This window comes from Mustela nigripes, chromosome 2 (genome assembly GCF_022355385.1).
Source record: "Mustela nigripes isolate SB6536 chromosome 2, MUSNIG.SB6536, whole genome shotgun sequence".
Taxonomy (NCBI): domain Eukaryota; kingdom Metazoa; phylum Chordata; class Mammalia; order Carnivora; family Mustelidae; genus Mustela; species Mustela nigripes.
The window spans coordinates 53554501-53582256 of record NC_081558.1 but is presented as its reverse complement, the minus strand read 5'-3'; the positions used below and the strand labels follow the sequence as shown (position 1 = coordinate 53582256).

At 43.6% G+C, this 27756-nt stretch overlaps 2 protein-coding genes across 3 annotated transcripts in view; one reads left to right on the top strand and one right to left on the bottom strand.

The window, feature by feature from the left end:
- Window positions 1-27756, bottom strand: part of SYN2 (synapsin II) — a 212339-nt gene that overhangs the window by 22898 nt on the left and 161685 nt on the right. Inside the window, exons 2-10 of the mRNA XM_059390346.1 lie at window positions 26654-26711; window positions 25276-25367; window positions 22873-23029; window positions 18404-18493; window positions 7478-7540; window positions 6955-7097; window positions 2938-3012; window positions 2354-2456; window positions 210-359 (exon numbers count right to left, since the gene is read on the bottom strand). Of these exons, the coding sequence (XP_059246329.1) occupies window positions 210-359; window positions 2354-2456; window positions 2938-3012; window positions 6955-7097; window positions 7478-7540; window positions 18404-18493; window positions 22873-23029; window positions 25276-25367; window positions 26654-26711 (931 nt within the window). The remainder of the gene's footprint in view (window positions 1-209; window positions 360-2353; window positions 2457-2937; window positions 3013-6954; window positions 7098-7477; window positions 7541-18403; window positions 18494-22872; window positions 23030-25275; window positions 25368-26653; window positions 26712-27756) is intronic.
- TIMP4 (TIMP metallopeptidase inhibitor 4) lies at window positions 10427-21167 on the top strand. Of its 2 annotated transcripts, none has more exons than XM_059390347.1 (5): window positions 10427-10803; window positions 12019-12116; window positions 12526-12640; window positions 15268-15392; window positions 20521-21167. In XM_059390347.1, the coding sequence occupies exons 1-5, from the start codon at window positions 10665-10667 to the stop codon at window positions 20779-20781; spliced, it is 738 nt and encodes a 245-aa protein (XP_059246330.1). In that variant the 5' UTR covers window positions 10427-10664; the 3' UTR covers window positions 20782-21167. The 2 variants fall into 2 exon arrangements, with proteins under 2 accessions (XP_059246330.1, XP_059246331.1); XM_059390348.1 differs by lacking the exon at window positions 20521-21167 and adding an exon at window positions 16009-18396 and having other exon boundaries at window positions 10431-10803.

Sequence of the window (27756 nt, the reverse complement as noted above, 5' to 3'; positions counted from 1 at the left end):
TATCCCAAGAGAAATGGGCTCTGGTTCCCCAGAGACTTCAAGTTCAGAGAGAAGAGAACCAGTAAGTACTGGATCTATAGAACTGGTCAGTTCTATAGCTGATATTGCAGACTGCTAAAGAGAAGGCTCCTCTATCCTGGAGCCACCACAGTCTACAGCAGTGGGCTTGGGAATGGTTCTTGGGTCTCCAGTCTCTTCCTCCTGCTTACCTGTGGCTGCTGGGTGGTTAAGGGTCTCTGAGGGGACAGAACAGGGGTCCTGGACAGCAGCTGGTTCATCTTGCTAATGACTAGTTCAGTGATAAGTTGTCTGTCCTCCACCTGGTGTTCACCAATCAGTGGCATACTGCAGTCCATGACCTGGTAGAAGATGTAGCCCAGGTTAGGAAAGGGGCTGGAAAAATCAAAGGCCTACTTTCAGAATGAATAGAACTTAAGGCATCTGGGACAGATTGGGGATGAAACTGGTGTTCCTATCTTCAGTTAGAAGCATGTTCCTGTGCAGAATTAGGACCTTAGTCTCCCCCTCCAGCAAACTTTTGCTTTGGCTCTTCCCCCCAAGACTTCACCTAGGCCAGGGCTCAGTAGAGTATACAAGATTCATGGCTGAAGGTGGTAGGGAAAGGGAGACAGCAAGGTTTAGAGATTTGTAGGCAGGGAAAGCAGGAATACATGGAGGTCATTCCCTTAACTCTCTAGTTAGGAGTAGCCAGTTTTCATCTCTGGGACTTTTCACCCATGCAGTTTTTATCTCCACACAGTCTGCCCTTTAAACAACTAGATTTCTGCTTTTGCTCATGACCTGGGATGCCTTCCCTTTTCACCACCATCCTGATTCTTCCCATACCTCAAAGTCCAGGTAACTGTTTTCCTGCGTTAGGAAGTGGATAGCTGGCTAACTAGGATAACAGACTCTGTAATCCAACTCTCATTTATGGATGAGAAAACTGAGCCCCACTGAGAGAGGGGGTGTGATTATTTAGAATGCTATGTGCCAAGTAGATCATGGAGTAGATTCTGAAGCCCACTTTGGGTTCCTGACACTAATCTTTTGCCAACACCACCAACTCCTGGCAAGGAGCCTTTCCTGCTCCCAGTAAGACTGGGCAGGAATATGAGTGAAGGATTCATATTATTACCGACTTTCCCTTTAATCTGGGGAAAAGGGAGTCAGCAAATTGTGTTAGAGGACCAGGCTGAGTAAAGTATCTCCAAGGCTCAGAGAGATGCTAAGAATCCCCTGTGCCTGGTGGTGGGTATTATGGAGGACACGTACTGCATGGAGCACTGGGTGTGGTGCATAAACAATGAATTCTGGAACACTGAAAAGAAATAAAACAAAACCAGGGTGTAGTGATCAACATAGTATGGTACTGTCATAAAAATAGATACATAAATCAGTAGAACAGTATAGAAAACCCTGAAATAGATTCACATTTATATTAAAGACAAAGTGGTGTGTGGGCATATATATAGATTATATGTATAGTATACATATGTATATTAATATTACTCAGCCATAAAAATGGAATGGTATCTTACCATTTGCAAGGTTATAAATGAAGCTACGAAGTATTACAGAAGTAAAATAAGTCAGTCAGAGAAAAATACTATATGATGTCACTCCTGTGTAAATTTAAGAAACGTAGGAACAAAGGGGAAAAAAGGAGAGAAGCAAATCAATCAACAGACCCTTAACTCTAAAGAATAATTTGATGGTCACCAGAGGGCAGGGTGTGGGGATGGTTTAAAAAGGGTATGGGATTAAGGAATGCACTTGTAGTGAACCCCAAATGTTGCATGCAAGTGTTGAACCACTACATTGTATACCTGAAACTACTATTAACACTGTACATTAACTAACTGGAATTAAAATAAAATCTTAAAAAAAAAAATCTCCTGTAACTAGGAAACTTGAGCTCTATCTAGCCCAGGCTGAGACACTGATTCACTCCATGGCCTTGAACACATGCTTATGGCATTAGGCCTTAGTTTTCTCATCTGCAAAATGAGCAGATTGAACCGAATGATTCCCAAGTCCAAATTTCTGAGACCCAAAATGGTAAATCACTACAGTCTTCCCAGGGGAATAGCATTAAGCTAGGACCCCAGGAACCCAAATGTGCCAACTCTTACCCAGCATGGGTCAGCCTAGCTGGTTGGAAACAGCTCCCTGCTGGTGGAGGTATTTCACTATGCACATCCATTGGTTGTGTTGTCTGGGAACCATCCCCTGGCCTGAAAGACTCTGATCTAAACATATTTTGGGTCACCCACATAGCTCTCAAGCTAAGAGCTTGGCTTCTAGCCTTGGGTGTTGTCTCTTACTGAGATATTCCTTGGGCCAGACTTACCTCAAAAATGTAGTCTTTCCCATCTTTGCCATGTACAGCTTTGACAGCACAGATGTCCAGGCCACCAAACATCTCAGAGCAGGTTTCTACCCACAGCTTGTACCTGGAAGGGATGGGAAGGTGTTCTGAGGCTGGGGTGTTAGCTCATATCAAGCCTACCTGCTACTCACGATCTCCTTGGTGCCTCCATCTCTACCATCCCACCCCTTCCTCTCCCTGTCAAGCATATTACCCTCTCTACAGTGCTCTCTCACTTGAACTCCAGATTGAACCTATGTTTCCAGGCTTAAAGCAGGTCTCACATACTCTAGGTGGCCTTCGTTGGCTTTTCCAGTGCAGAGTAACTGCTCCTTTCTTGGAGCTTCTACATCATGTCCAGTCTTTATCTTCATAATTTAGCATATAACCCAGTCCTGCCTGATCTTGTTACCTGGTGTAACAAGGCTCTTTGTGTTCTTTGTGTTGGCTTGGCTTGGCTCTTTGTGTTCTGTCCTGATTAGAGGCTTCCTTTGGGCAGGGCTCATTTTTTATACCTCTTTAGCCATGGAAGCTGGGCTGGGGAGTGGACTCCTTCTCTCACTCACCTGTCTGACATGGCGATCTGCTCCAGCATTGCAGAGCCAGTGTTTGTCTTCCAGTTGCCTGAGATCGATGTCCTCCTGCAACAAGGTCCCACAAGGATAGGATAGGCAGTGAGCCACACGAGCAAGAGGGGGGCATGAAACTTCCCAGAATTTTAGCTAACTGCTGCTTTCCTCACCTACTTCTTGCAGAAGTAGCCCAGGCACCTGTCTGCTGAACTGAGAACCTGGCTGCCCTGCCAACCCCTACCCTCAATGTCCTTCTTCTCTTTGTAGTCCAGCCCAGACTGCTGTGGCTCTATGGAGCCTTCCCTAATCTTTTCAACCAGATGAACACTTGCTCTCCTGAACCTCACTTCCAGTCCTATATCTATTTTTTAATATTAGTTATTTGAGCTAAGTCTTAGGTCCACAAGTCATAAACTACTAGCAGCCTACCCACTTATCTGGGCTGACTGGGTATATACAAACTGAATTCTGTTGATCCTAGGGACACTCTCAGGACTCTTGTGAATATCTCCTCATGGCTTCCTTACTAGCTCATTTATTTGTTCATTCAACAGTTAATTTCTAAGAGCCTACAGTATTAACAATGTGACTCTGGACAAGTCAGTTAACTTCTTCAGGCTTAAGTTGCCTTGTCCATCAAATTCTGTTGAATCAAGTCATCAACCTCCTCTCTGCTATGCCCTCTGCACCCTCTCCAACTGTGAGCAGGTGTTAGGGTCAACTAGTCTTAGACTAAATAGGAGGTAGCTGACCTTGCTTCTAGTTCTGGATTTTCTCTTGACTGGGTGGGTGACCATGGGTGAATCACTTTACCTCTCTGAGCCTCTTATCCCTGTGTAAACACAAGGTTGTTATAAAGATCAATTGATACAGATTTAAATAAATTGTAAAACACCAAAAATAGGACTTCCTAATTATGAGTCTTCACTCAGACACAGTCAAGAGGAAGAGGATAGCCTAGGGGATAGAAAAGCACTGTTCACACTACTGACAGAGCTGTTCACGTGCTATCCTTGTCACTTGCTACCATGTGGAGACTGGATGCATGTAGTAGTCTCTACTCAGCAGTTCCCAGGAGTACCTACCCCAGAGGTCTGATCTCAGACACTGATAAACCTAGATATACAGCTAGTTTTCAGAGCCCTGAGGTGACCCGGTGAGTCAACTGATAGGTATTAACAACCCCTCACTCTTGTACAGTAGTGACTGCTTGCCAGTGTTCTTCCCCCATAAACCCCTCACCAGAGTGCAAACCCCTGTTCAGAGCAGGCTGACATTCTCACCCCAACTTTATAGACAAGGAGATTAAGACTCAGAAAGGTTAAATGACTTGCCCAAAGTTGTATATCCAGTCAAATTAGACATTAGATAAAAAAAAAAATTCCAAGACTCTCTGTTCCCTCATTGCGCTGTGCTTCCCCTATACCACACTGCCTACTTCATAAAAAAACAAAAACAAAAAAAAACAATTAACAGATGAGTGGCTTGCAAAATCTGAGTAGAGACACAAAAATAGATCATAATAAAAATAACACTGTCCTTCTAACACTGATGATTTATGAGTGTGTTCCTGTGACCAGGTTGGGCTCTTCAAGAGCGGGGACAGAGTCATTCACTTCTAGGTCCCCAGCACAGGGCATTGGTATATAATAGGGTTTTGGAAACTTTGAGTGAATAGTAATAATGTCCTTCACACTTCACACCTTTCTCTAACAATGAGATGCAGGGCACAGATCCATATAGGCCACTGGAGCAGGGGGAGAATCGGGCACCTAGAAGCCACTCAGGAACAGCTCAACTACCTTTCAGGACTTGGAGGTCATCTGACCTCCACAGAGGGATGCACATTATTACCTACTGAGAGTAGAGCAGGAAAAATACCCTCTGTCTACCAAATATGGCTGGTCTGAAACTCCAGAGTGAGAGCTAAGGGAGTAGGGAAGACTCTCAAACCATATCTTGGCTATTACCAGGTCAATTCCTTCTGAAAGCAAGGGGATAGCTCAAAGTTTGGGGAAGAGGAGCCAAGAGGACCTGAATAACTGTCCCTTGCAAATTAAAGAAAGTAAATGTTTTTTAAAGTTTCTTCAGTAGCCCACCCTTAATCAGTATTAGAGGATTCTCTTTTCTTATGCTTCTTTGAAATTACTTTTAGAAATCCTAACCTTTAAAAATGAGATATCTCCTTTTAAGGATCAAGACACTCTTGCTCTACTGTCATAAACATTTTGTGTTCATTTAGGGGATTTTGTCTTTTATTTTGTTATTATCATTATTATTTTAACTTAGGGGATTTTAAAAGTAAAGGATGGGAAATCTGCTTTCCTAGGTGCTTACACATACTGAATTTTCTGCTTCTTTTAGCTGCTTTTTATAATGGTCTTTTAAATTATCTTGTCTTACATTGCGTACAATTTTAAAACAATCCTAAATTCCTTTTTGAAGCAGCAAGACTTTAAATTAAAACTATAAACTTGAAAAAAAAAGTAGTAATCTAGTAAAAAAGTAAAAAAGATTCTATTCTTCGGTTTTAATCAAGGGTTCTTCCCTGAATACTTAATGAGTGCTTACTCTGTGCCTGCTGCTGCACATGCTTTTAGGGGTGATTTCACTGTTCCTGCCCAGGGAGCTCAGAGGAAGGTGACAGAAATTCCCATTTGTGCAGAGGCTAAACCAGAGGTTTGTAAAGGGGGGCAGAGCTCCTAACTAATTCCAGAGGTGGGGGAGTACAAACACTGAAGAGGGAGACAGAAGAACAATGGAAATGAACGAGCAAGGGAAAGGGAATCCACTCAGTCTTAAAGTCTACTCAAATGCCGAGTGGCCAAGACCAAATTCATATATTAGAATGTTCTTGTTTTTATAGGAAATACTACCCTGCAGATTTTAAAAAGTGAGAAGTTCATCTTTTCAAAATTGGAATTGTAAGCTATTTGCATGTATATTATAGAAGATTTATATAGATTTCTGGTCATCCAGAAATCTTTTTGTTCTTTCAAGTCAGATGGAGGAAACTTTTAACTTTGTATTCTGGCAGATGGACACAGTCATGTGGAGAAGTCAAAGTCACCTATTCTTTTCTTTTCTTTTAAAGACTTATTTATTTATTTGACAGAGAGAGAGTTCACAAGTAGGCAGAGAGGCAGGCAGAGAGGGGTAAGCAGGCTCCCCGCTGAGCAGAGAGCCCGATGCAGGGCTCAATCCCAGGACCCTGAGACCATAAACCAGGCCAAAGGTAGAGGCTTAACCCATTGAGGCACCCAGGCTCCCCGAAGTTACCTATTCTTATACCACTGGGTTTTTTATGCTCTGGCATGTTTTTAGGGTGATACATTTTCATTAGGAGTTTCTTAATCTTTTCTGAATTCTGATAACGGTGAATTCTATGGATTCCTTTCAATGTACAAAAATACGTAAGAGTCGTAAAGGTTTAAAATAAAGTACATAAGATAACAAAGAAACCCAATTTTTAAAATAATTATAAAAATAGTTATCAAAATCTTAAACAGATCTGTGATTAGTAAAAAAAAGACATCTTTTTGTAAATAACAAAACTATTTGCAGTGACAGGTCTAACAACTACCATGTAGTTGAGTAGCAACAACTACCGTGATTCTTGAGTAGTGATAAAAATAATTGGTATTTAGAGATATCAGTCATAACTGCAATATGAATCAAAAATGTCTGTGATTACCTTTAGCTTAAGTCACATGTGCTGTTGCTACTACTGTAGCCTGTTGCCATGGTTTATAACCGTGGAGATGTCAAATTTCACTAGAGGCTAGTGAAAATAAATATTAATTTTATTTCTCATCTTAGTTCATTGGTCCTCTTCTGACTTGAAAGGAACTCAGACTGGGAGCCCCTGACTTGAAAGGCACCCTCTCTCTGGTCTCTGCCTTTTGGGCCAGATGAGGTTAAATGAGAATTGGCTGCTACCTGGAGGCTCAGATTTTCCATTGGGCTGAGGAGAAAGTGAAGAGTATCTGCTGGCACTCCGGCCCCACTCACATATAAGCCTTGTAGTTGTTGCCTATCTTCTGGACCCGGATGTCATACTTGGCGTCAATAAAAGGCTCTGCTGTGGCATATGTCTGGGTGAGGGCCACCACACTAGCAATGTCCTGGAAGTCGTAGTGGTTTTCCACTTTGACCTAACATTGGAGCAAGGCAGAGAAGGAGAAAAGGAGACATACAAACACATATACTGAGAGTCACAAGAGCTCTGAGCCTCCATACCCATCAAGATGTTATTCATCCAGATGTAAACCTGGATGCCACATCTCCCTAGGATACACTTTCTTTCTAGCTTCCCCTCAAAGAGGGGAAAGGGCCCAAGGGCCCAAGCAAGTGGCCTTACAAGCAGGTTGGAAGAGGTCTGTTTGGGTAACACTCATAATTCAGAGGGGCCAAATCAACTCCTTGGAAAGAATTCATGGAGAAATGAGGCAAAATAGTCCATAAGCAGGCTCTCTAAAAAGTGCCCTCCTTGGCCTCAACCCCAAAGCACAACAAACCTTTACCATGGCCTTACCTTGCCCATGCCTGAGTGAGCATGGCCAATCTTCACCACCACAGGGAATGTGGGCAGTGTCAGCTGAAAGCAGAGGAGAAAGGAATGAACTGGTCAGAGTGTGCCTCACTCTCTATGGCATCATACAAATATTTTCTTGGTAATACCCTTGGAAGGGTCCTTTAAAGAACTAGCCCAACCTACTTGTTTTTACAGATTAAAAAACAGTATGGAGTTGCCTCAAAAAGTTGAAAATAGAGCTACCCTATGACCCAGCAAGTGCACTACTGGGTATTTACCCCAAAGATACAAATGTAGGGATCCGAAGGGGCACGTGCACCCAAACGTTTACAGCAATAATGTCCACAATACTCAAACTATGGAAAGAATTTAGATGTCTATCAACAGATGAATGGATAAAGAAGATGTGATACACACACACACACACACACACACCCAGGCATACTATGCAGCTATCAAAAGAAACAAAATCTTACCATTTGCAATGACGTGGATGGAACTAGAGGGTATTATGCTGAGTGAAATAAGTCAACCAGAGAAAGGCAATTAAATGATCTCTCTGATGTGAGGAATTTGAGAGGCACGACTGGGGACCATGGGGGGTAGGGAGGGAAAAGTGAAACAAGATGGGATCAGGAGGGAGACAAATCATAAGAGACTCTTAATCTCATAAAACAAACTGAGGGTTGTTGGGGGGATAGGGGAGTAGGGATAGGGCGGCTGGGTTATGGACATTGGGAGGCTATGTGCTATGGTGAGGGTTGTGAAATGTGTAAACCTGATGATTCACAGACCTGTACCCCGGGGGGCAAATAATACATTATATGTTAATATAAATAAATAAATAAATAAATAAATAAATAAATATTCTGTGGGAAATGCAGAAAACAAACAAACAAACAAAAAACCCTGAGGCCCATAGAGTGAGAGTGACTTGCCTGAGGTCACAGCATACAATTACCAGAACTGCAAGAACCCTGCTCTGCCACTCAGTACTTTCTATACCTTTAACATTCATTGCTTCAATATTCTCTGCATTATACAAATCCTAGGCAGGACCAGTCCTTAGCCAAAGAAAAGGAAAGGAAAGGAAAAATAAGGAAAAGAGAGGAAAGGAGAGGAGAGGAGGGGAGAAAGGGAAAGGGAAGGGTAAGGGAAAAGGAAAGAAAGAAAAAGCATCTTTGAAAGGGTGAATTTTGTTGTAAGAAAATTGTATCTTAGTAAACCTCAATTTAAAAAGAAATGTATCTTCGGAATCTTAATGTCCCCTTTGTCATGTACCTTTTAGTACCCTCCCCTTCCCCTTCAAACATACAGCTTCCTACACTGAACCTGGGTTTTCTCCCTCACTTTCACAATGCTGTCACTGCTCACCAACACCTCAAACTCAACACCAAACACAGCTTAGGATGCTAAGGCCTCTTTCTGCCCAGTTTGGGGTTTGGAAGAGATCTGACTTAAGAATTCAACATGTAAAGGCACCATTAAGAGTGTAAACTCTATCCTGAGGTAGCCATATTTTAACAGAGGGACAATAGAAACTTAAAAGAAGAACTACCTTCCAAAGGCAGCATTTCAACTGGTTACAAAGTGGTGATGAAGGAAGTACTATGGTGGAGTGGAAGAAGCACTACACTGTTATGTCAGCAGACTTGCATTCTAGTCTTAGCCATTAGCTTTTTGTAAGTCACTTAACCTCACTGAGGCTTTGTCTTCACATTTGCCAAATGAAGAGACTGGACTGGATGCTTTTGGGGGTCTGTCCAATAATAAATACATCAGGCTCTATTTTGGTTCGGGTGTTATATGAAGAATCAACTTGGTCATCAAATCTCATCTTTCTAACTCAGACTCAGCTCTCTTTCAATTTCCTTCTTTTCAAACATCACTACCACAACAAAATGAGATGTCTTTTGAAAAAACTGAAGTTAACTCTGATAAAAAGGCAGATTCCCGTGGGAATCGGAGGTGTGACCAGATGCTGGGAATACCTGACCGGAGGAATTCAATATTCCTGGCTGAGGCCAGTTGAAGCTGGGACAAAGAGCATCAAAGGGCCTTGGAAACACGTTCAAGCCTATTTAATGGAGAAGAAAGTGAGGCCCAGAGAGGCAAAAATTGCAAAGCTACCTTGTGACAGAATCAGGACCCAGCCTTCTACCTTCTAGTCCAGCACTGTGTGGAAATATCCTACAATAATCTCCTGGGTTTCTTTGTATTTGGAGACTTGGAGCACTATGCTCTGTCAAACAGAGCAGACAAGGCTCTGGCTGCAGTGACCCCCATGTGCCTTGCTTCTTTATTTTCTGAGCTGTCCCACCTTCTATGACAAGGTATAGTCAGTCCAGTGACTAATGATATGAGATAGGAACCAGTGTTTGAAGGTTTGCCCTAAGTGATGCGATATCCTGTGCTTTGAGCCCCCACGAAGAGCACTGTCTTCAGCCATCTGCAGAGTCTGAGGCTCTGGATATGGGAAAGAGTTTCTAAAGCACAGGCTGCTTTCTCTGACATCTCTCCCCACCCCCCAGCTGACAGCGCCAAGACACACACACACACCCCAACTTTCTCTGTCCTATTCCATTACTGTTTGCTGTTGCTTTGGAGCCTCATAAATAGGGCATTGAAAACACTTCCTGCAGCTGAAAGAAGCCCTGAGTAGCTTGTCTCATTCCCAGTGTGGAGCTCAGCAAGGGGTCCGTCCTCTCTGTCACTGTCTCTTTTGCCTGTTGTAATTCTGTCTGCCTCTCTCTGACTCTGCCTGTCTCACTTTCTGTTTGTGCCTCTCCTCACTCTTGTTCTTTCAGTGTGAATCACAGCCTATCGATCTTTCTGCCCTCATGCCTTTATCTTTGTTGCACTTGTCTTTCTGCCTTGACACCATTCTCTTTCCCAGTGTTTTTTACTCTGCTTCTATAAGGCTCGATTGCTTAGGCAGGGAAACAGACTAGGGGCCTCTCTCCTGGCTTCCCTCTTCCTTTTACTGAGCCTGCCAGTCAGGAGGGCTGTGGGTCCTGCAGCCGTGGGTGGCCTATAGCCAAAGGAGGGAGGAGCCCATCTGGGCGGGATTGGCCCTAGGTCCACCTCAAAAAGCCTGGGGCCAGGGGCACGACACGTTCTGGATGAGCCCCGGAGGGCCGGTTTGGTCAGACAGTCCCCACAGGCACAGTCAGGGCTTTGCAGTGTCATGCCCTGGAGCCCCCGGACCGCACCAAGCTGGGCGCTGTTGCTGCGGCTGCTGGCACTGCTGCGGCCACCGGGTATGGTTGAGGCATGCAGCTGTGCCCCTGCACACCCCCAGCAGCACGTCTGCCACTCGGCGCTTGGTGAGTCCAGAGGCTGGAGAGGACCACAGCAGGGGGTGGTTGTGTGGGTTTGCTATGGGGCTGAGGTGAGCTATAGACCTGGAGTCTGGAGGGAAAGGGAGATCAAATGCTGCACCAGTTACCTCCCACTGGGGCTGATGGGTCGGGCAGGGCTGGTGCCATAGCAACCTTGCAAGCGCAAAGCCTGGCTGACTTGCAAGGAAATGAAAGGGACCCCCATAGCGACCCCCTCACCTCTGCCTACTGCAATTACCGGACTTAAACAAGAAGTCACAGGGAGCTATCCAGGGGCTGGATATTCTGAACTACTGGATGCAGGGAGGGGGAGACAGGAGCCAGAGGACTGGGCTTTCATTATAAACATCCCACTGTGTCCAAGCCTATAACTGATGTTTACTCCATGCACTGCCCTCCCCACCAAAAACCTTTTGTTCTTGATCTTTTCTCGGCCTGAAATGCACCTTCCCCTTCTCCTTAAATTCCTTGCAGACTCCTATTCATCCTTCAAGGTCTTATTCAGGTATCTTTTCTTCTTTGAACATTTCCTGACTTCTTGGTGCTTCCATGGTATCTCTAACAAAAATTTTTGTACTCCCAGCATACTGTGCTGTTATTCTTTGTAAGTGTATTCTCTACTAGACCAAGAGTTCTGCAGGACGGGGGACCTTATCTTAATTATGTTTATGGACCTAGTACCTACTGTTGGGCCAAGCACATAGAAAGAATTTTATAACCAGTTTTTGATTAACATCCAAAATGGCAAGAGACAAACTACCTCTGTATAGGGTCAGAATATATGTATTAATTCAATAACCATTTACCAATATCAGCTTTGGGTAGGCTCTCTTGAGGCCTCAGGCTATACAGGTAGATAACTGCAAACTGACTGTCCTCAAGGGGTTCCTCCCTCCTTCCTCTACCCTGATGCCCACCTCCAACCCACTGCAGTCTAGCTATGGAGAATTAGACTCTCAAATCGAGCAGGTAAAGTATAGAGATCATAGGATCCAGTACACCTGAGGAGTTTGAAACTTCAAGCAATTGTGGAGGATGAGTTTCCAGGTCCACACTTTTACACACGTTTTCCCTCACAATCCAGCAAGACCTAAACCCAGAATTCCCCTATAAAATTCTCCAGGGGTCCAGGTCATCCAGATCCCAGATGAACTCCTCCCACAGGTTGCTGAAGGTCCCCTCTTTTCTCTTCTTATGCAGCCATTCGGGCCAAAATCTCCAGTGAGAAGGTAGTTCCTGCTAGCACAGACCCTGCTGACACTCAAAAAATGATCCGGTATGAAATCAAACAGATAAAGGTACATGGGGAACAGGACAGGGCATCGAATTCCTTGGGCTGTTGGGAGGAGTGGGGTCTGTGTACTGGGAGGGGGGCTGGTTGGCAGGTAACCTGGCTCATTGATCATGGGGTATTGACGCTGAAGTGGAAGTTGCTGACGTTTGCAAGCAGGGCCCACAGGCCTTAGTGTCCATCCATTCCTACAGCTGCCTGTGCGTGGGGCTACTAGAGGTATTCCACCCAATTAAACTAAGGTTTAGATTTTTCTAAAGATAGAAATGACCCAGTTGGGCCATCTGTGTGTACCAAATCCTACTAGATTTTTGCTTAATTTCTTTTAGATTGAGAAATGATTTTTTTCCCTGTTAAGATATAAAGTATACTCACTGACCCAACATACTGCTTTTTCTTTTGTTATTGTCTTTCAGATGTTTAAAGGGTTTGAGAAACTCAAGGATGTTCAGTATATCTATACACCTTTTGATTCCTCCCTCTGTGGTGTGAAACTAGAAGCTAACAGTCAGAAGCAATATCTTTTGACTGGTAAGTTGAAGACCAACAAGCAACCCTAATAGTCTCTGTCCTCCTTAGGACAGAGAAGGAGCCAGGGCTGTCCTTGGGCAGCAAGCTGAGCTAGGTGGCATTTTCTTGGGCAGAAAACATAGCTGCGTTCCTAAGAGCCAGCCTCTGAGTTGGGAGGAGCTGTGGTAACCTTCCTTTCAATGCTAGAGTCTTCGTTACAGTGATCTTGGCCACTGCTTCACTACTTTAAGGACAGGCTGCTCTTCCAGGCTCAGGCAGCTGGTCCCATTTTTAAACAGTTTTAATTGATGTAAGTTTGATATCTTGAACCAAAAATCCACTCCTCTGAAACTGTCCCTTGTGGGTTCAGTTTTGCCCTCTGCCCATGATGATCCTTCAGAGGCCCAAGGACCATAAACATGGGCACTCTAGCTCTAGGTCTGCTGCCCATGGTTCCCAGACCCCTTCCTAGCCTGGCCACCTTATCAAATGGGATAGAGCCTGTCTCTCCCCTAGCACAGGTCCCTAAACTCCCTACACTACAGGTGATGTCTTGATTCACAGAGTAAATGAGGATTGTGCATGTCAACCTTGCCCCCCAACACACACATTATAGTCACAGTGGCATTAATTTTAGATAGCTACATTAGGTCATGATATTGGCTCATAATGAGACTCTGCTAAATCACATCACAGGTCATATACTGGGGGTATAGTAAAGCACAGGCCCTAACAGGAGCCTTCAGTCTAACAAGTCTCACAAGTCTCTATGAACTTGGGCCCAGGCAGGCCTTCATACTCCATTGGTTGGGACAGGACACTTAAGAAACCACACAAGATTATGACTACATAAGTGAATGAATGCAATATTAAATTATTTTGAAGTTCAGGGGAAAGGGGTAAGTGTGTGATTGTAAACAATTAGGGAAGCTTCACTCTGTAAGTGCGACCTAAATTGCCCCTAAAAGAAGAAAAATATTTGGAAAGAAGGCAAGGAAAAACAACAACAACAACAACACAGCAGGTGGGGATAACAGAAGGAATTTCCACCATCTGTCCATCCATTCAGCAATAAAGACCACCTACTCACTGCCAGGCCTTGGGCAGGAGGATGGAGACTCAGTGACAAGTCACAGTCCTCAAAGAGCTCAAGGTCCAAGCTTGGCTCTTGAGAAATCATAGCTATTAGAAGTCACACTGGTAGGGGCTTGCCAGACCTAAGGATGTAGAATTATGTTGATCTGGGAGCCTATGGTTGGGAGAGACAGAGGCAGAGCATGTCACTGAGCCCTTCATGTCCCAGGATTAGCAGACAAGGCTACCTCATTCACTCTGTATGCCTAGCCCTCTGCCAGCACCGTGGTGCATCAGGGGAGGAGGAGATATGTTCTTTGCCCTCAAAAACATCAAGTCTTAACTGTGAGTGGGGATAAACAAAAAAAAACACAAGTCTACTGAGAAGTCATCAGTGGTGCCCATGCTCTCTAGGAGAAGACACAAGCTCTTTTGTCTAATGTTGAAAGCCCCTGTAACCAGAACACTGCTGACCTCGCCAGCTTTATCTTCAGCCAAGTGTGGATAACAGCTCCCAACTCTTCATATCCCCCAGTGCTGAACTAAACTACTTGCAGTTGCAGAAAGTGTTCTGCTGGGCTGTGCCCCTCCACCCTGCACAGGGTAGTCCCTATGTTCAGAAGTCCTTTCCCTCATTTGTCTCACAGGGGAACTCCTATCCACCCTTTCAAAGACCAATACAAGCATCAGCTCCTCTGAGACACCTTCCTTGCCCCACACCCCTTCCACAGATGTAGATAATTGTGCCTTGTTCATTCTTATACTGCATCTTATACATAATCACACAACAGTATAATTTTTGCCTACTTACCTATCTGCCCTACTGGTTATTAAGCTCCTTGGGGGAAGAGATTCTGTCATATTTATTTCTGAATTTCTGGGTACCAAGTCGTAGTAGTTGCTCAGTGAATAATTGAGTGACTAAGGTTCTAAGAGAAGTGTGGGCTAGGGGGTCAGAGATGGCTCTGAGGACACTGTGGTACTGAAAAGGGCCTTTGGAAGTTAGGAAAGACTTTGATAAGTAAAGAGGGGACACTTTCCTATGGGGAAGAGGAGAGACTCACCAAGATAGGTATCAATGGGGCAGGATACCAGGCTATGTAGATACTGGGAAGGGTTGGAAAAAGTAAGGGACCTATTATTTATGGAACCTTCTGTGGGCCCAAGCTGTGCTGGGAACTTTACAGACATTCTCTCATTTAATCCTGACAACAACTTACTACTTTCATACTTTGAGCTGAGAAGTTATGTGACCTTCTTAAGGTCACATGGCTGTAAATGAGAGAAAAGAAGGCAGTTGTGTCCACAGTCTGACTTTAAAGTCCATGTTTTTCTCTCTACACCACTAAAGGAAAAGACCTTCATCCCACAATTCTCTCATACAAACATAATCTGTTAATATCTTTGATATAAAAATTGTAAAGGTTTTCCTGGTTCTTTCATTGAGCCCCATGTCACCACTGCCACCAAGAAGCCATTGAAGAAATTGTAGTTCTGGTCTCTTTGCGGACCTGGGCTCCTGGAGCTCCATGAGCAAATTCCTCATGCTAGGTTTTCCTCCATTACCCCTGAAGGTCAGGTCCTCAGTGATGGAAAAGTCTTCATCCATCTGTGCAACTACATCGAACCTTGGGAGAACCTGTCCCTTTTGCAGAGAGAAAGTCTGAATCACCACTACCATCTGAACTGTGGCTGCCAAGTAAGGGAATATCCATTTGCAAGGTCTTTTGGGGCTGAGGGAAGGGTCTTGAGACTTGCAGCCATATTCCTTCCTTTGTGGATGCATTTATTCACTTATTGTACTATATTTGAAATCTGCCATGGATCAGGCACTGTATTAAGTTGGGGATGGAAAAGCAACATGGCCCATAGTTCATGATCTCAAAGTACTTACATTTTGGCTATCATATAAAGAACGAGATAACATAGCTACTGTTTAGAGAGAGTCTACTTTTTGCCAGGCCCTGTAATGATGTATTTCCTTAAAATATTTAATTTAGTCTTTATAACAAATTTATGAAGAGTTAAGATTTCCATTTTAAGGTGAAGAAATCAATGCTGTAAGAAGTGATCTGCTCAAGGTCAGTGATGGACCAATGACCTCAGGCCTGTCTGACTCAAGAGATATCATTTGAGAGGCAATACTGTATATTAGGAGATGGGGAAAGGGAACTCAGAAGGAAGTTTAGGGACTAGGAAAGGCTTCAGGAGTCAGGGGCATTTGAGCTGGGTTGTAATGATATGTAGGAGTCTGAAAGGCAATAATGGAAAAAGGACACCATACTCACGTTGATGTTGTGTGGCTATGACTCTAGATTACCACCTGCTATACAGTGCCCTGTACCATCTCAGCTCCCAACGAGTGCCTCTGGACAGACTGGCTGTTGGAACGGAAGCTCTATGGGTACCAGGCCCAGCATTATGTCTGCATGAAGCATGCTGATGGCACCTGCAGCTGGTACCAGGGCCGCCTGCCCCTCAGGAAGGAGTTTGTTGACATCATACAGCCCTAATAGGGGCCAGTGACCATCACACTCCTTCAAGCATCCTGAAGCCCAAGCCATTTCTCCTTCCCTGTGGAGCTCTGGCTATCACCATCTGCCTCATCACTGCCAGCCAATGGAAAGTACCAAGTGGATGGTCTGGCTAGTGCTAGGATAGGGATGGGGCATATTACAGCTTGGGTCCAAATGACAGCCCAGCACCTGTCAAGGGCCACAGAAAATAACATCACTTTTCTAGCCAGCCTTCAGCCCATCTCCCCTGTGTCCCAAACCCTTTTAGGCTAGCTAGTAACAGAAACCTGTTACTGAAAGTTTTGATTTTGGCTTAGTTTGTTTTTGAAAGCCAGAACTGTTCCCTTTTCTCCCCAGGAGAAAGCCAGAACTATTCCCTTAACTGATCTGATAGGGGAGAAATGGTGATTATTATACATATGAGATAATGTAGCACTGTGATGTACAATTCCAGAAGGTGGGCTGACAGAATCAGAAACAAGCTGATTTGGAGGAATGAAATGAACAACCCACTATGGCTTTATGTCCTTTACTCATGTCCCTACGCATCCTAATCCTCTCATATACTTTTTTCTGTTTGGGGAGACACTTGGGGGAATACAGTCACTCACTGTGAGACCTGCAATGGCTTAACCTCATTCTACATGCTATAATCTCCTCTATACCATTCCTAGCAGAGAATCTGGTCCAGTTAACATAACTCTTTGGACAAGAATAGACTTAGGTATTGTCTCTCCAGGTCAACTATCTTTAATGTCCTCAACTGATGTCCATAAAGCTTCTCCTCAATTTCTTAAAGTCTTCTCTACTAGATTACTAAGGTCTTTATTCCTAATTCAGAATTTTTTTTTAAGCCAAAAAAGCCTTTCTCTTGTAGAGATGAAATTCCCCTTTAGCTTTTGACACCTCAGAGAGATCTTAGGAGGTTCTTTCTCAAGGGCCAATTTTAGGACAGAGGACATGAGAGAAATAACACAAAGACACTTGGGGGAGAAAAATGGTAGGTGGGGAACATATTTTGCAACTGTTACAACTGTTCTCACTGGTCAGCCCTGCTAGACTTTATGGCAGGAAAAAAGCCAGCTTTGCTCCCTGTCTGCCCTAAAGTTCACTCCCCTCCACCACTGTGTATTAGAGTACTTAGAACTCTAAGTACTGAGCCCTTAGGGTTCCTTAGATTCTGCAAGGCTTCCTGGCTTGCCCTGAAAGAGAAAGCTCATATGTTCATCTCAAGGATTTATGAAGGATGAGGGCTTAAATTTCCAGAGCCTCTCCCTGGCAAAGATGAATAAGGTAGTTCTTTTCAAGGCTCAAGTTTACTATTCATCTTTTGTGTGTAGTTTGCTAATAAGCAGGGTTATGACCAATATGTCAAATGAAGGTTCTTGATTCACAGAAATGGTTCCAATGGAGATCCTTTTTGGAGCAGGGCTCTCTGTCCCACAGTATGACACTGGAATGCTATGGCAGAAAGTCTCCATTGGTGGGTTAAGCAGGATCACCAACTGACCATGCAGGCCTGGGGCAGAGAATGTAGGGACAGAGAGGAAGAAGGGAGTTGAGCAAGAGGTGGTCATAAAGAAAAAACATTAGTTGTAGCCTCCTCACCACCAACCATGCCATCTCTCTGTTCCTTCTGACATCCTAGCATGGCCTCAGAGAAGGCATAGTGTTAACCCAGTCAATCTTGAGGAAGCCAGAGGAATGGAAGGGGCTGGTGAATAATTATAGGAACAACATCTTACATCTGAGTTGTACTTCACACTTTTCCAGAAGGCTATCACCTAATCTCACTTACTTTTTATAAGTACCATATTAGATATCCTGGTCAGGAATAATTATGCCATTGAACTTTCCTATTGAGAAACTCACACACAGGGAATCTAACTAGTCCAGTGATATGTGGCAGGGCCAGGGCTAGAACCCCAAACAGGAGGATCCTCTGATTGTTGATACACAGATTTATTAGTTTCTCAACTTGATAAAATGCCCAAATTTCTACTCCTAGCGATTTGGTCTCCAGACTTTGGAAACAAGGGGTTATCAATTAAAATTCAGCTGCTCTAGCCCCATAGTTTAATCCCAACAGAGTGTCTGGGGTTGAAATGCTGAGGCCCTCTTTAGGGCCCCATAATCCCCATGTGGCTCAGAATGTAAACAGCAGAGGAACTAAAGTCCCCACTCAATCACCTACCATCTCTTTATGGTTGGGGTAGTATGTCTGCTCAATGAGTGGGAACTTTTCTCCTCCCAATGTCTTGTAGATGGCCACCAGCTGGGCAAACTGCAAAAGAGAAGCAAATGATTCAGCTTATCTAGACACTGCTTTAGACAAACATCAATCTATCAAACAAATATTTACTGAGCATTTGCTCTGTTGGGGACTTTGAACAAAACACTGAGGATATAAAAAATGTACAATTCTTGTTTTTAAAGAACATATGCACTGGGTGTGGTACATAAACAATGAATTTTGAAAACACTGCAAATAAAATTAAATTAAATTTTAAAAAATAAATTGATTTTTAATCATTATTTTAAAAATTTAATAAAATTAAATTAAAAAAATAAAGCAGCAAAAAAAAAAGAACATATGCATTAGTTGGGGAAGGGAGCATTAACATTCATTCATTATCTATACAATTTTACAGTATTTCATTCATTCCCCATATCAAATTGATGAACTAGGTATTTTATCATCTTTATTTTACATATGAAGCTCAGAGATGGTAGAATAGTTGCCTGAAGTCACAGAACTACAAAAAGGTGAAGCTGGGATTGAAATTTAGATCTCTAACTTTAAATACATGATCTCTAGAGATGACAATTGATAAAGCTAGATAGGTAACATGGGGACAAGTCTTGAAAGTTCCAATTCTAAGAAAGGAATGGTAGCTGTTTTCTGCAGACAGTATGGAGTCATAAGAATTGGAGCAGGGGTCATGAATAAAGCTGTTCTTTAGGAAAATATTGATGCTCATGGTATGCAGGATAGACAGACCTAGACACTCTAGGACTTATTACTCATCTAAGAACTGAATTCTGGATCCTTTACCTAGGAGAATCCAGAACAACTCTATGAAGAGGTGAGATACACATACTTACAGTCTGAGGGTTGAAAAGCCTCAGGCAAACATCTAGCACCCCCTGGAGTTCCCTGTCCCCACATTTTATAAGTGAAGAAACTGAAACCCAGAGAGATCACTTGCCCAACGTCACATAATAGTTGAGGTGGGATCATAGTCAGGCCCCTTTATTTCCAACCTATAACTCTTCCTGCTGCCTTTCAGACTCTGCAGAGACCATGCTCTTCCTGTAGGAAACACATAGGACTTTTCTGCTCAATCCATTCAAACACACACCCACCCACACACCTCCAGTGCACTGGCAGCAGGGGTAATCCAGCATCTTCCCTGTAGTGCTACTTAGGTTAGTTTACACTTGAAACCACTGATATCTGGAACTGCTAGAAGGAAAAGTTGCCAGATCAAACTTGCCTTCTATTTATCAGAGAAAGGAAAGCTAGAACATTTTTCAAAAGCCTAGCTCCTATTCTCAATAAGGGATGTTGGTACAAGAGCCGGTGGGGACAGGGGAGTGTGGGGGGAGGAGCAGAAACTTAGAACTGGGTTGTTAGAAAACTGGGTTAGAGTCTTTGGGTTCTTGTTCTGCCTTGAACTCGCTAGGTGTCCTTGAGCAAATGATTTCTCCTCTCCAGGCCTCATTTTCTTCATAAATAAAATGAAAGGAGTAAGTTTGATCAGTTCCTCAAAATTTTTACCATAAAGGAATATCATTTTATTATATATCCTCCCAAACTCCATTATCAAACTGCACTTTAAGTGATCATATATTGTGATCCTTTTGTTGTCAGGGACAGAATTTCATTATTTTTGAAATGCTGGAAAATGTTGGAATTTCTGAGTCACTCCCATTTGTGACACAGCTGGTGACTATAGATCTTGAGAGTCTCCTATAAAACAGAAAAGTATGATTCAGAGACTCTTGAACCCTGAAGATTTTATTATTGAGAGACTTTAGAGAGTCTCTAGACCAGACATCTCATTTTACATATGAGGATACAGAGGCTAGAAAAGCAAAGGACAGCATAGGTTACCAGATCATGCCTGGAATTGGGACTGCACTAGGACAGCAACCAGGTAGGTCACGTCTTGCCCCATTGCATGTTTCACTGTACCTTGCTGTCCTTGCCATTCTTTAGTTTTTCAACTTGCTTTGACTGTCAAGACAAACCCCTCAGACCTTTTTTGCCTTCTCTGATTCTCTCCATCACCCCATCTGACCTTTAAGTCCTGCCTGCCCACCTTGGCCACCTTGGATTCCTGTTCTGCCTCTGGATATCTGCCTGAGCTCCCAAGGCTCTCCAGCATCACCAGCAAGCTGATGCCAGCTCTGCCTAACAACCTCTGTCCTGCTGCAACCCACGCCCTGGCATGGCACCAAGGCATGTGGGGCCTTATCTTTCCAGCATGTGGGAGAGTTACACAGACACCACAGCGATGCCAGGAAGGCCCACGGCAAAATCCCAGAGTCCTGGGACAGCAAGACTAAAATGGCAGCCAGTTCCCAGACACTAGTTAGGTCCCTGGGAGCTCACCCTACCCTACTCCACTTTATCTCCAGCAGTCCCTGTCTGCTCAAGGTACTGGGCTTGGCATCTAACCCCTGCCTCCTTGGAAACTTAGATTAAGTCACAAGTACACAGTTACCAATTAAACAAATGTAATATCTGATAAGGGTTATTTCCTCTATGCATAGACAAAAGAATGGATTTAGGAGCTGGGGGTGGTGTTGGCAATGAATAGGAAGATAATGTTCATTATCACCATTTCTTCATTGAATCAGGAAAGACTTCTTGGAAGAAATGAGATTTCAGAATCAGTCTTGAGTTTAATATGTTATCCTTGGCCCTCCTGGAAATAAATGCTTTAATTCAACTCCTGTGCCTCTGTCTCTAAAATACCCAGATGGAGTGATAGGATTTTTAGATAAATTTGCAGCAATATGGAATGGTGGCATTCTTACTTTCTCTAGAATATTACCTTCATTGATAGGGCCACTTCTGCTTCCAAAATCCCAGGGCACAGCCTGCCCTGACCAATATATAATAGCAGATGTGCTCAGAGACACAAGGTAGATAGAACCTTAACCACCCAACTGAGGTCTCTCCTCACACCAAGAACAGTCACAATAAAGAAAGAGAATATGAACAAAAGTCATCATCTCAGAGGAACCCTCCCTTCATGGTCACCAAATTTGTTCACTTCCATTAACAAGTAGAGAACAATATATAAAATGTCATTAGTGTAGCAGCTGCTTAATGAAAATGAAGGGAGAACTTGGTGTCTGGCCAGGGAGCCTTGCTGTTCTCATGTGATGCCAAAGGCAATGTGCTGGATTGTGAATGGGTGAGAATGTGAACCCTCACCAGATCCCAGATCCCAGGAGGGGCAAAGCCCTAGGCATAGGCTCTCTGATCCTCCCACCCTGGCTTCTGGCATAGTTTTGGAACATAAAGGAGGGGACTATTTTCTTTAAGAGATCCTAAATACTAGGGGACTATAACAACCAGGCTGGCAAACTGGTGACAGGTACTACTATTATCCATCCCTAGTTGACAAAGAAACCAGACACAGAAAAATTTACTTAGAAGAAATAAATTAGCAATAGCAGAATCATCCTGTGTGGCTATGAGGTAGACAAATTCTAGCAGGTATTGAAAGGGCAGGGAAGGAAAGGGAAGAAAAGGGCTAGGGCTTATGTGCAGTAGGGAAAGTTGTGAAACTAGGGGGAAAAGGGAAGTCCCTAGAAAAGAAACTTGGTAAAGGCCTCAAATAATGCCTTCACATTTAAATCATACAACTCTTTTAGCTTGTTTCTGCAAAATCCTAGGATTCTTACGTGCCTCAGGCCAGAGGTATCTGCATAAGTGGTGATCAGGAACCCAACCCTCCCTCCTCAACCACAGCAGCTCCCCCTGACTCCTCATTCACTGGTCTTTCTCTTACACTCTCAGATCTCCCTGGTTTCCAAGGGAACGGGAAAACTGTGAGTTCAGGTGTGAGGAAGAGACCAAGAGCAAAGGTGATGGGTCCATCTGGTTAAAAAGCCTCCCCTCCAACTCCCTGGGTGGTATAGAGGCTTGGGTTTGAGAACTTCACAGTGGCCCTTGGCAAGCCAGTGTGATAGCTGAAGTGATTTTTGAAAAACAAGAGGAAGAGGATGTGATTGGGAGCAGGTATTTCCTTCTAAGAGGGCTGCCTGGAGAGCCGTTATAGGAGTTGGGTCCCCACCTGCCTCAGGCGTTTCCAATAGACCACTGAGAGGCAAGAATCAGGTATTTTTATTCTTACATCTATGGCTTGAGGGCACAGCTTGCAGATCTATAAGGACTTCTTTAGAGAATCTTTGTGTGACTTTGTTGTGAGTCAAAGGTCCACTCTACATCAAAGGCAGCCCAGCCCTTGAAGATAATGTTTTATTGCGAGAGCCCACCCTTCCCCAGGTCCCATCTGAAGCTCCTCTCACATCCTCTCAGTTGTGCCTAGTGCAACTTGATTGCCAGTGGTCCCTCCTGTGGGACTGGGAGATACAGGACCTGGATCCCACCTTTTTACCTGGGGGGAAGGGAGCCTCACTCACCACCCATGGCTTGTCACAGAAGTTGTAAATGGATTCCAGCGAGTTGATGCTGGGGAGGCCTGCGTACTGCATGCCAATGACAAGGTGACGGAAGTCCTCATTCTCTGCCATGCCGAATGCATGCTGCCGGATAAGCACAAAGTCTGGCCGGAAGGACCTGGTAAAAATGTAGAGGCAAGTTTCCCATAAACCAGCCCCTCATCTTGTCTCCTATTTCCAAAGCCCTAGACAGAGAAGGGATATTAAGGGTCACCTGATGTAAGCCCCTCGTTTTAATATTCTATGGAATAGGAAGTTATGGCAGCTCTTAAAGGAGATTTAAAGAGATGTCTGAAGTTCCCTTATTCCTCTGGATTGAGCATTGTCTTTTTCTAAGGTACAAATTCCCTCAGGAGGGGAAAAAGAAACACTTTCATACCCTTACAACTTAAATGAACAAGAATTTACCTGGTCCCTATGGGGCAATAAAAGAGAAGCTCCTTGTGGCTTCAGCGTTTATGCTCCAACAAAGAGTGCCCCAGTAGACTTTGAAGACATATTTGCCTGACTTCACCACCCTGCCACAGAGATCCCTGAACTCAGTGTCCTATTCTGATTCCTTAAACTTGCTCCTTAAAATAGGCAATGCCCTCTTCAGGCCCCCAGAAGAGCAAGGGTCCTGGCTGGCTGAGAACACATGCCAAACTTCAGTGTTATTCTTCCAAAGTGTACACTAGGGAGGGGTGCAAATATTTTTTGAAGAACTGAGGTTGAGCAATGGCTACAGGAAGCACTGGGAGTACAGAATGTTCCCATGCATGGGAAGGCTCCCTGTGTTTCCCCTCTAGCCAGCAAAGCTCCTCAGCTGCTCTATCTTCATGCCCTGACTCCAAGGGAACCCCACCTTCCCAAAGAGTCAGTTCTGTAGCAGCATTCTCCCTCAAGGCTCTGGAGCCTGCCAGTTTCACACCATATGCAATGACCCACCTGGTTCTCTGCCCAGGCACACATTCAACCCCCCCCCATCTACAGCTCCAGTACCACCTGGGCTCAGAGATCAGTCTTTTGAAGTGGGGGTGGAAGAAGCCCTTCTCAGTAACTCAAGGAATGTAGCATCAAGTCATTATGGCATGTGCTGGAGCTGCTCTGATCTCCCTGTGCCCCAGTTCTGGGAAACTGACTCCATCTGTATTCTTGAGATCAAACCTTAAATGCCAGTTATAGGAACTGAACCCTAGATTTCCTACACTGGCCAGCTCTTAAGTTCCTACACGCATACCTGGAAGGACCTGCCTTAGTTTTGCCAGATCCCTCCTGGCACCCTGCTATGGACCTTTCTCTCACCACATCCTTGTGTGTACGCATCCCTATGACTCACTCTACCTGCAGTTGGAGGGGCCCATTATTCTCTCTTGAACTCTCTCCCCACTGGCCGGATTTCTATTTTTCTGTCCTCCTCATCTCTAGGATGAATGAGTTTACATTTCCTATTGTTAGATTCCAGACACCTGAGCTTTGCCTTCCTTGTCACTGAGCCAGTTCTTACCAGATGTCGGAGACCTCAGTGTCAGGATGCTGTAGGTTAACATAGGGAAGAGGTTGAAGTAAAGATTCTTCCTGGCACAAGATTCTGTATTTGAAAACCTGACACCATGCTGAGCCCATGGGAAAATTGACACTGTGGAAGCCATTTTCCCTCATCTGGAATTCTTGTTACCTCCCTCACAGAACTGTTTTATTAAATTTGGCCACATCTGTAAGTTACCCAGCATACCACCTGGCATGTTTGTGCCCTGTAACTGCAAATTTTCTTCTATCTTATGTCCCTTCCAACCTAGACTTTCCCATCAGACTTATGAATTCCCAGGACTGAGGAACATAGAAGAGTACAGGGTTGGGAGTTAAGAGAATTCACATAGAAACACAAGGCTCTGAAAAAAATTAATATTAATATTAACACTAAAAAAAATAAATAAACAAAAACAAGGCTCTGTGACCAACTCACTGAGTGAATCTAAGCAAATGAATGTAAAGTAGGAGGTTGAACTAGATCAGAGGTTTTCAAACTTTCTTTTTAAGCAACGGAATCCTCTTTTCCTGGGAAAATATATGCAGAGATAAAAGCACAAAAATAACACTGGTAGAAGTGGAGCTGGAATCCTAGAACCCCTCTGATAGTAATCCAGTTACCTCTAAATGAGTCCTGAGTCCTTTGTCTACCATTGGACTAAGAGACCCCTGAGAGCAGGAGCTGATATTCTCTGCCTTCCTCTACCACTGCTACATAGCATACATCATTAACTTCTATACTATATACATGGCACTGCCATTCCACTCTAACACTTGACTTTGAAACCACCTATGCAAACCAGAAAATAACTCTGAAGACAGTGACAGTGACCCTGAGGACAGAAAGGACCTTACCGGACAACTTTTGTGCCATTCCGAAGGACCTGCATATCCACAGCATAGGTCCCATCTGCATGGGCCACCAGGTTAAGCTCTGAAAATTCTGCCTGGAAAATAATAGTAGGGGATTAAGAGGGTAGAGTTCATGTTATGTGTTTTTACTCAATTGTAAAAAAAAAAAAAAAAAAAATTAAAAATAAATAAAAATAACTTTAGGGAAATAAGTCCATAGTCCTGGCTTTGCCAAGTTCTCCGCAGAATAGTAGCAGCCCTCCCACCAAACATTTATTCAGTTTCCCAAAGCATTTTCACAATCTGATTTCATCTCACTTTCATAGCAACTCTGTGGGGCAGGAAGGACAGAGATAATTCTCCCCATTTACAAAAGAAGCAGTTAAGTGACTTTCTGGACAAAAACAAATTTATTCTTGGCAGAGACAGGAGCAAAGCTCAGGTCTTCTGACAACTCTGGGCTGCCTTTCTATAGAGTAGGAATGCAAACTGGAGCAGCATGCCCTCTGTCAGTTTCAACATAAAAACACTAGATTTTAGTTTAGGCAACTGGGTCTTACTTCTGCTCTGCCCCCAGTTAGCTCCATGGACTTTAGGCAAATCACTTGTCCTCCTGGGGTTGGGGTGGGGGGTGTGGGGACAATTTCTTTCATCTATAAAATAGGAATAATTTTTAATCAACCTTGACTATCCAACAAGCTGTTCTAAGAACTGAATACAATAATGGGTAAGAAAGTACTCTGTAAAGAATGATGATTAACTTCTATAATTACATAGAAAGCATATGCATTGTTTAAACTGGACATCCCCCTCTCCACCCAAATGGACTTAATCTCTATCATGAAGCAAAGGGTAGAGGAAGATTTTAAAAAAGGGAAAGGGGGCTTTCAGGACTTCATTACATTAAAAACAGGGGCGTGTGTGTGTGTGTGTGTGTGTGTCTGTGTGTGTGTGTGTGTGTGTTTTAATTCTCTCAGAAGTGTAGCTTCACACCCAAAGTAGGGAGCATGGGAGGCTGCACAACTGAAGGGCAGACATGTGCCAACCCAGAAATATCATGCCATCAACAATATGGAGGTGTGGTTACTGTCCCAGGAAGATATTCTCCTAAGGTTTTCCTCAGCCTGAGAACACACTACCAGAGTTCACTACTTTATAGACACCAGCACCACGAAAAGAAGTCAGGGAAGTTGAAAGGCAGCCTTCATGGTCATACCTCAAAAAGAGAAAAGCCCCAGGGAACAGGTGGGGAGAGGGGAGAGAGGGCCTGGAATCCACTGACAAACACTGTACTCCACTCTGAAGATTAGATGATTCACTTTGGGATGTCAAGAGAGAATAATGATGACGCAGATGTAACTCTGGGCTTCAGGGTAATTACCTGTTCCACTTTGATGTCATAATCTCCAAGGACTTTTTTACCCCGGAAGCACTTGGCCCTGGAAAATGAAAACAAAAACAAAAACAAAACAGAAACCAAACCAAACCAAACCACACCAAACCAAAACAAAACAAAAAACGCACAAATTAGTATTGTAGATGTGTCTGAGATCGGAAATTTACTATTATAAAAAAGAGGACTACAGCAGACAGAACCCCAGAATGAGAGTCAAGAGACCTGGGATAGGGTTGGACTCTAAACTCAACTAATAGATTATTGTGAGAGAGCCTCAAGCAAACCATGGTCTCTCCTTTACTCAGTTTACCCATCCATAAAATAACCCAATGCACTTTTTCACTCCTAGGTTTTGGGATTCTATAATATCCTACTTTGTCATTGGGCTACAAAAGAAGTCCAGAAGTAGGAATTTTCCCAATATGATTTCTGGTAAAGACCAAGTTAGTACCATACATCTTTATACTTTCCTTATCTTCCCGATCACTCTGATTTTCTAGGTGGGTTCTACCCTTGGAATTTTAGTTTTTAAAGAAACTGTTATCGTTTTACCTCTTCATATCTATACCTCCAAAAAGTATTTGAGGCAATTAATAGTTTAAAAGGCAGGTATAACCAACAAAGTAAGGATTAAAGGACAGTGAATGACAGAGCATTAATTATACCAGAAAAGAAATTTTAAAAGGTAGGAGGCTGAGGAAAGCTACTATAATTGAACACAAAACCTATTCTGTATTTCTGAATTTCAGTCAAGAAAACTAGTCAGGCCAGGTTACAGAGTACTTATTATCTTCCTATCTTCTCATGGATCTAAAGGAGTCTCACAAAGCATCAGGGACTTCAGAGTTCCTTGTAAGTGGATGTGCTTATACTTATATTGATATTCATTCCTACCTTCCCTTAATATCGCCCTCCCCACCCTACCCCCCCAAAAGATTTTCTTACCTATCCACTTAGGCTAGTTCTCCATGTGAATAAAGGGCCTTTCTACGCTATACCTGTTAGCGAGGTTGTTCTTTCCCAGAGCTTGAAATTTCAAATTAGTATGCTACACTGGAGGTTTCCAAAAGACCCTCTCAAAATAAAGG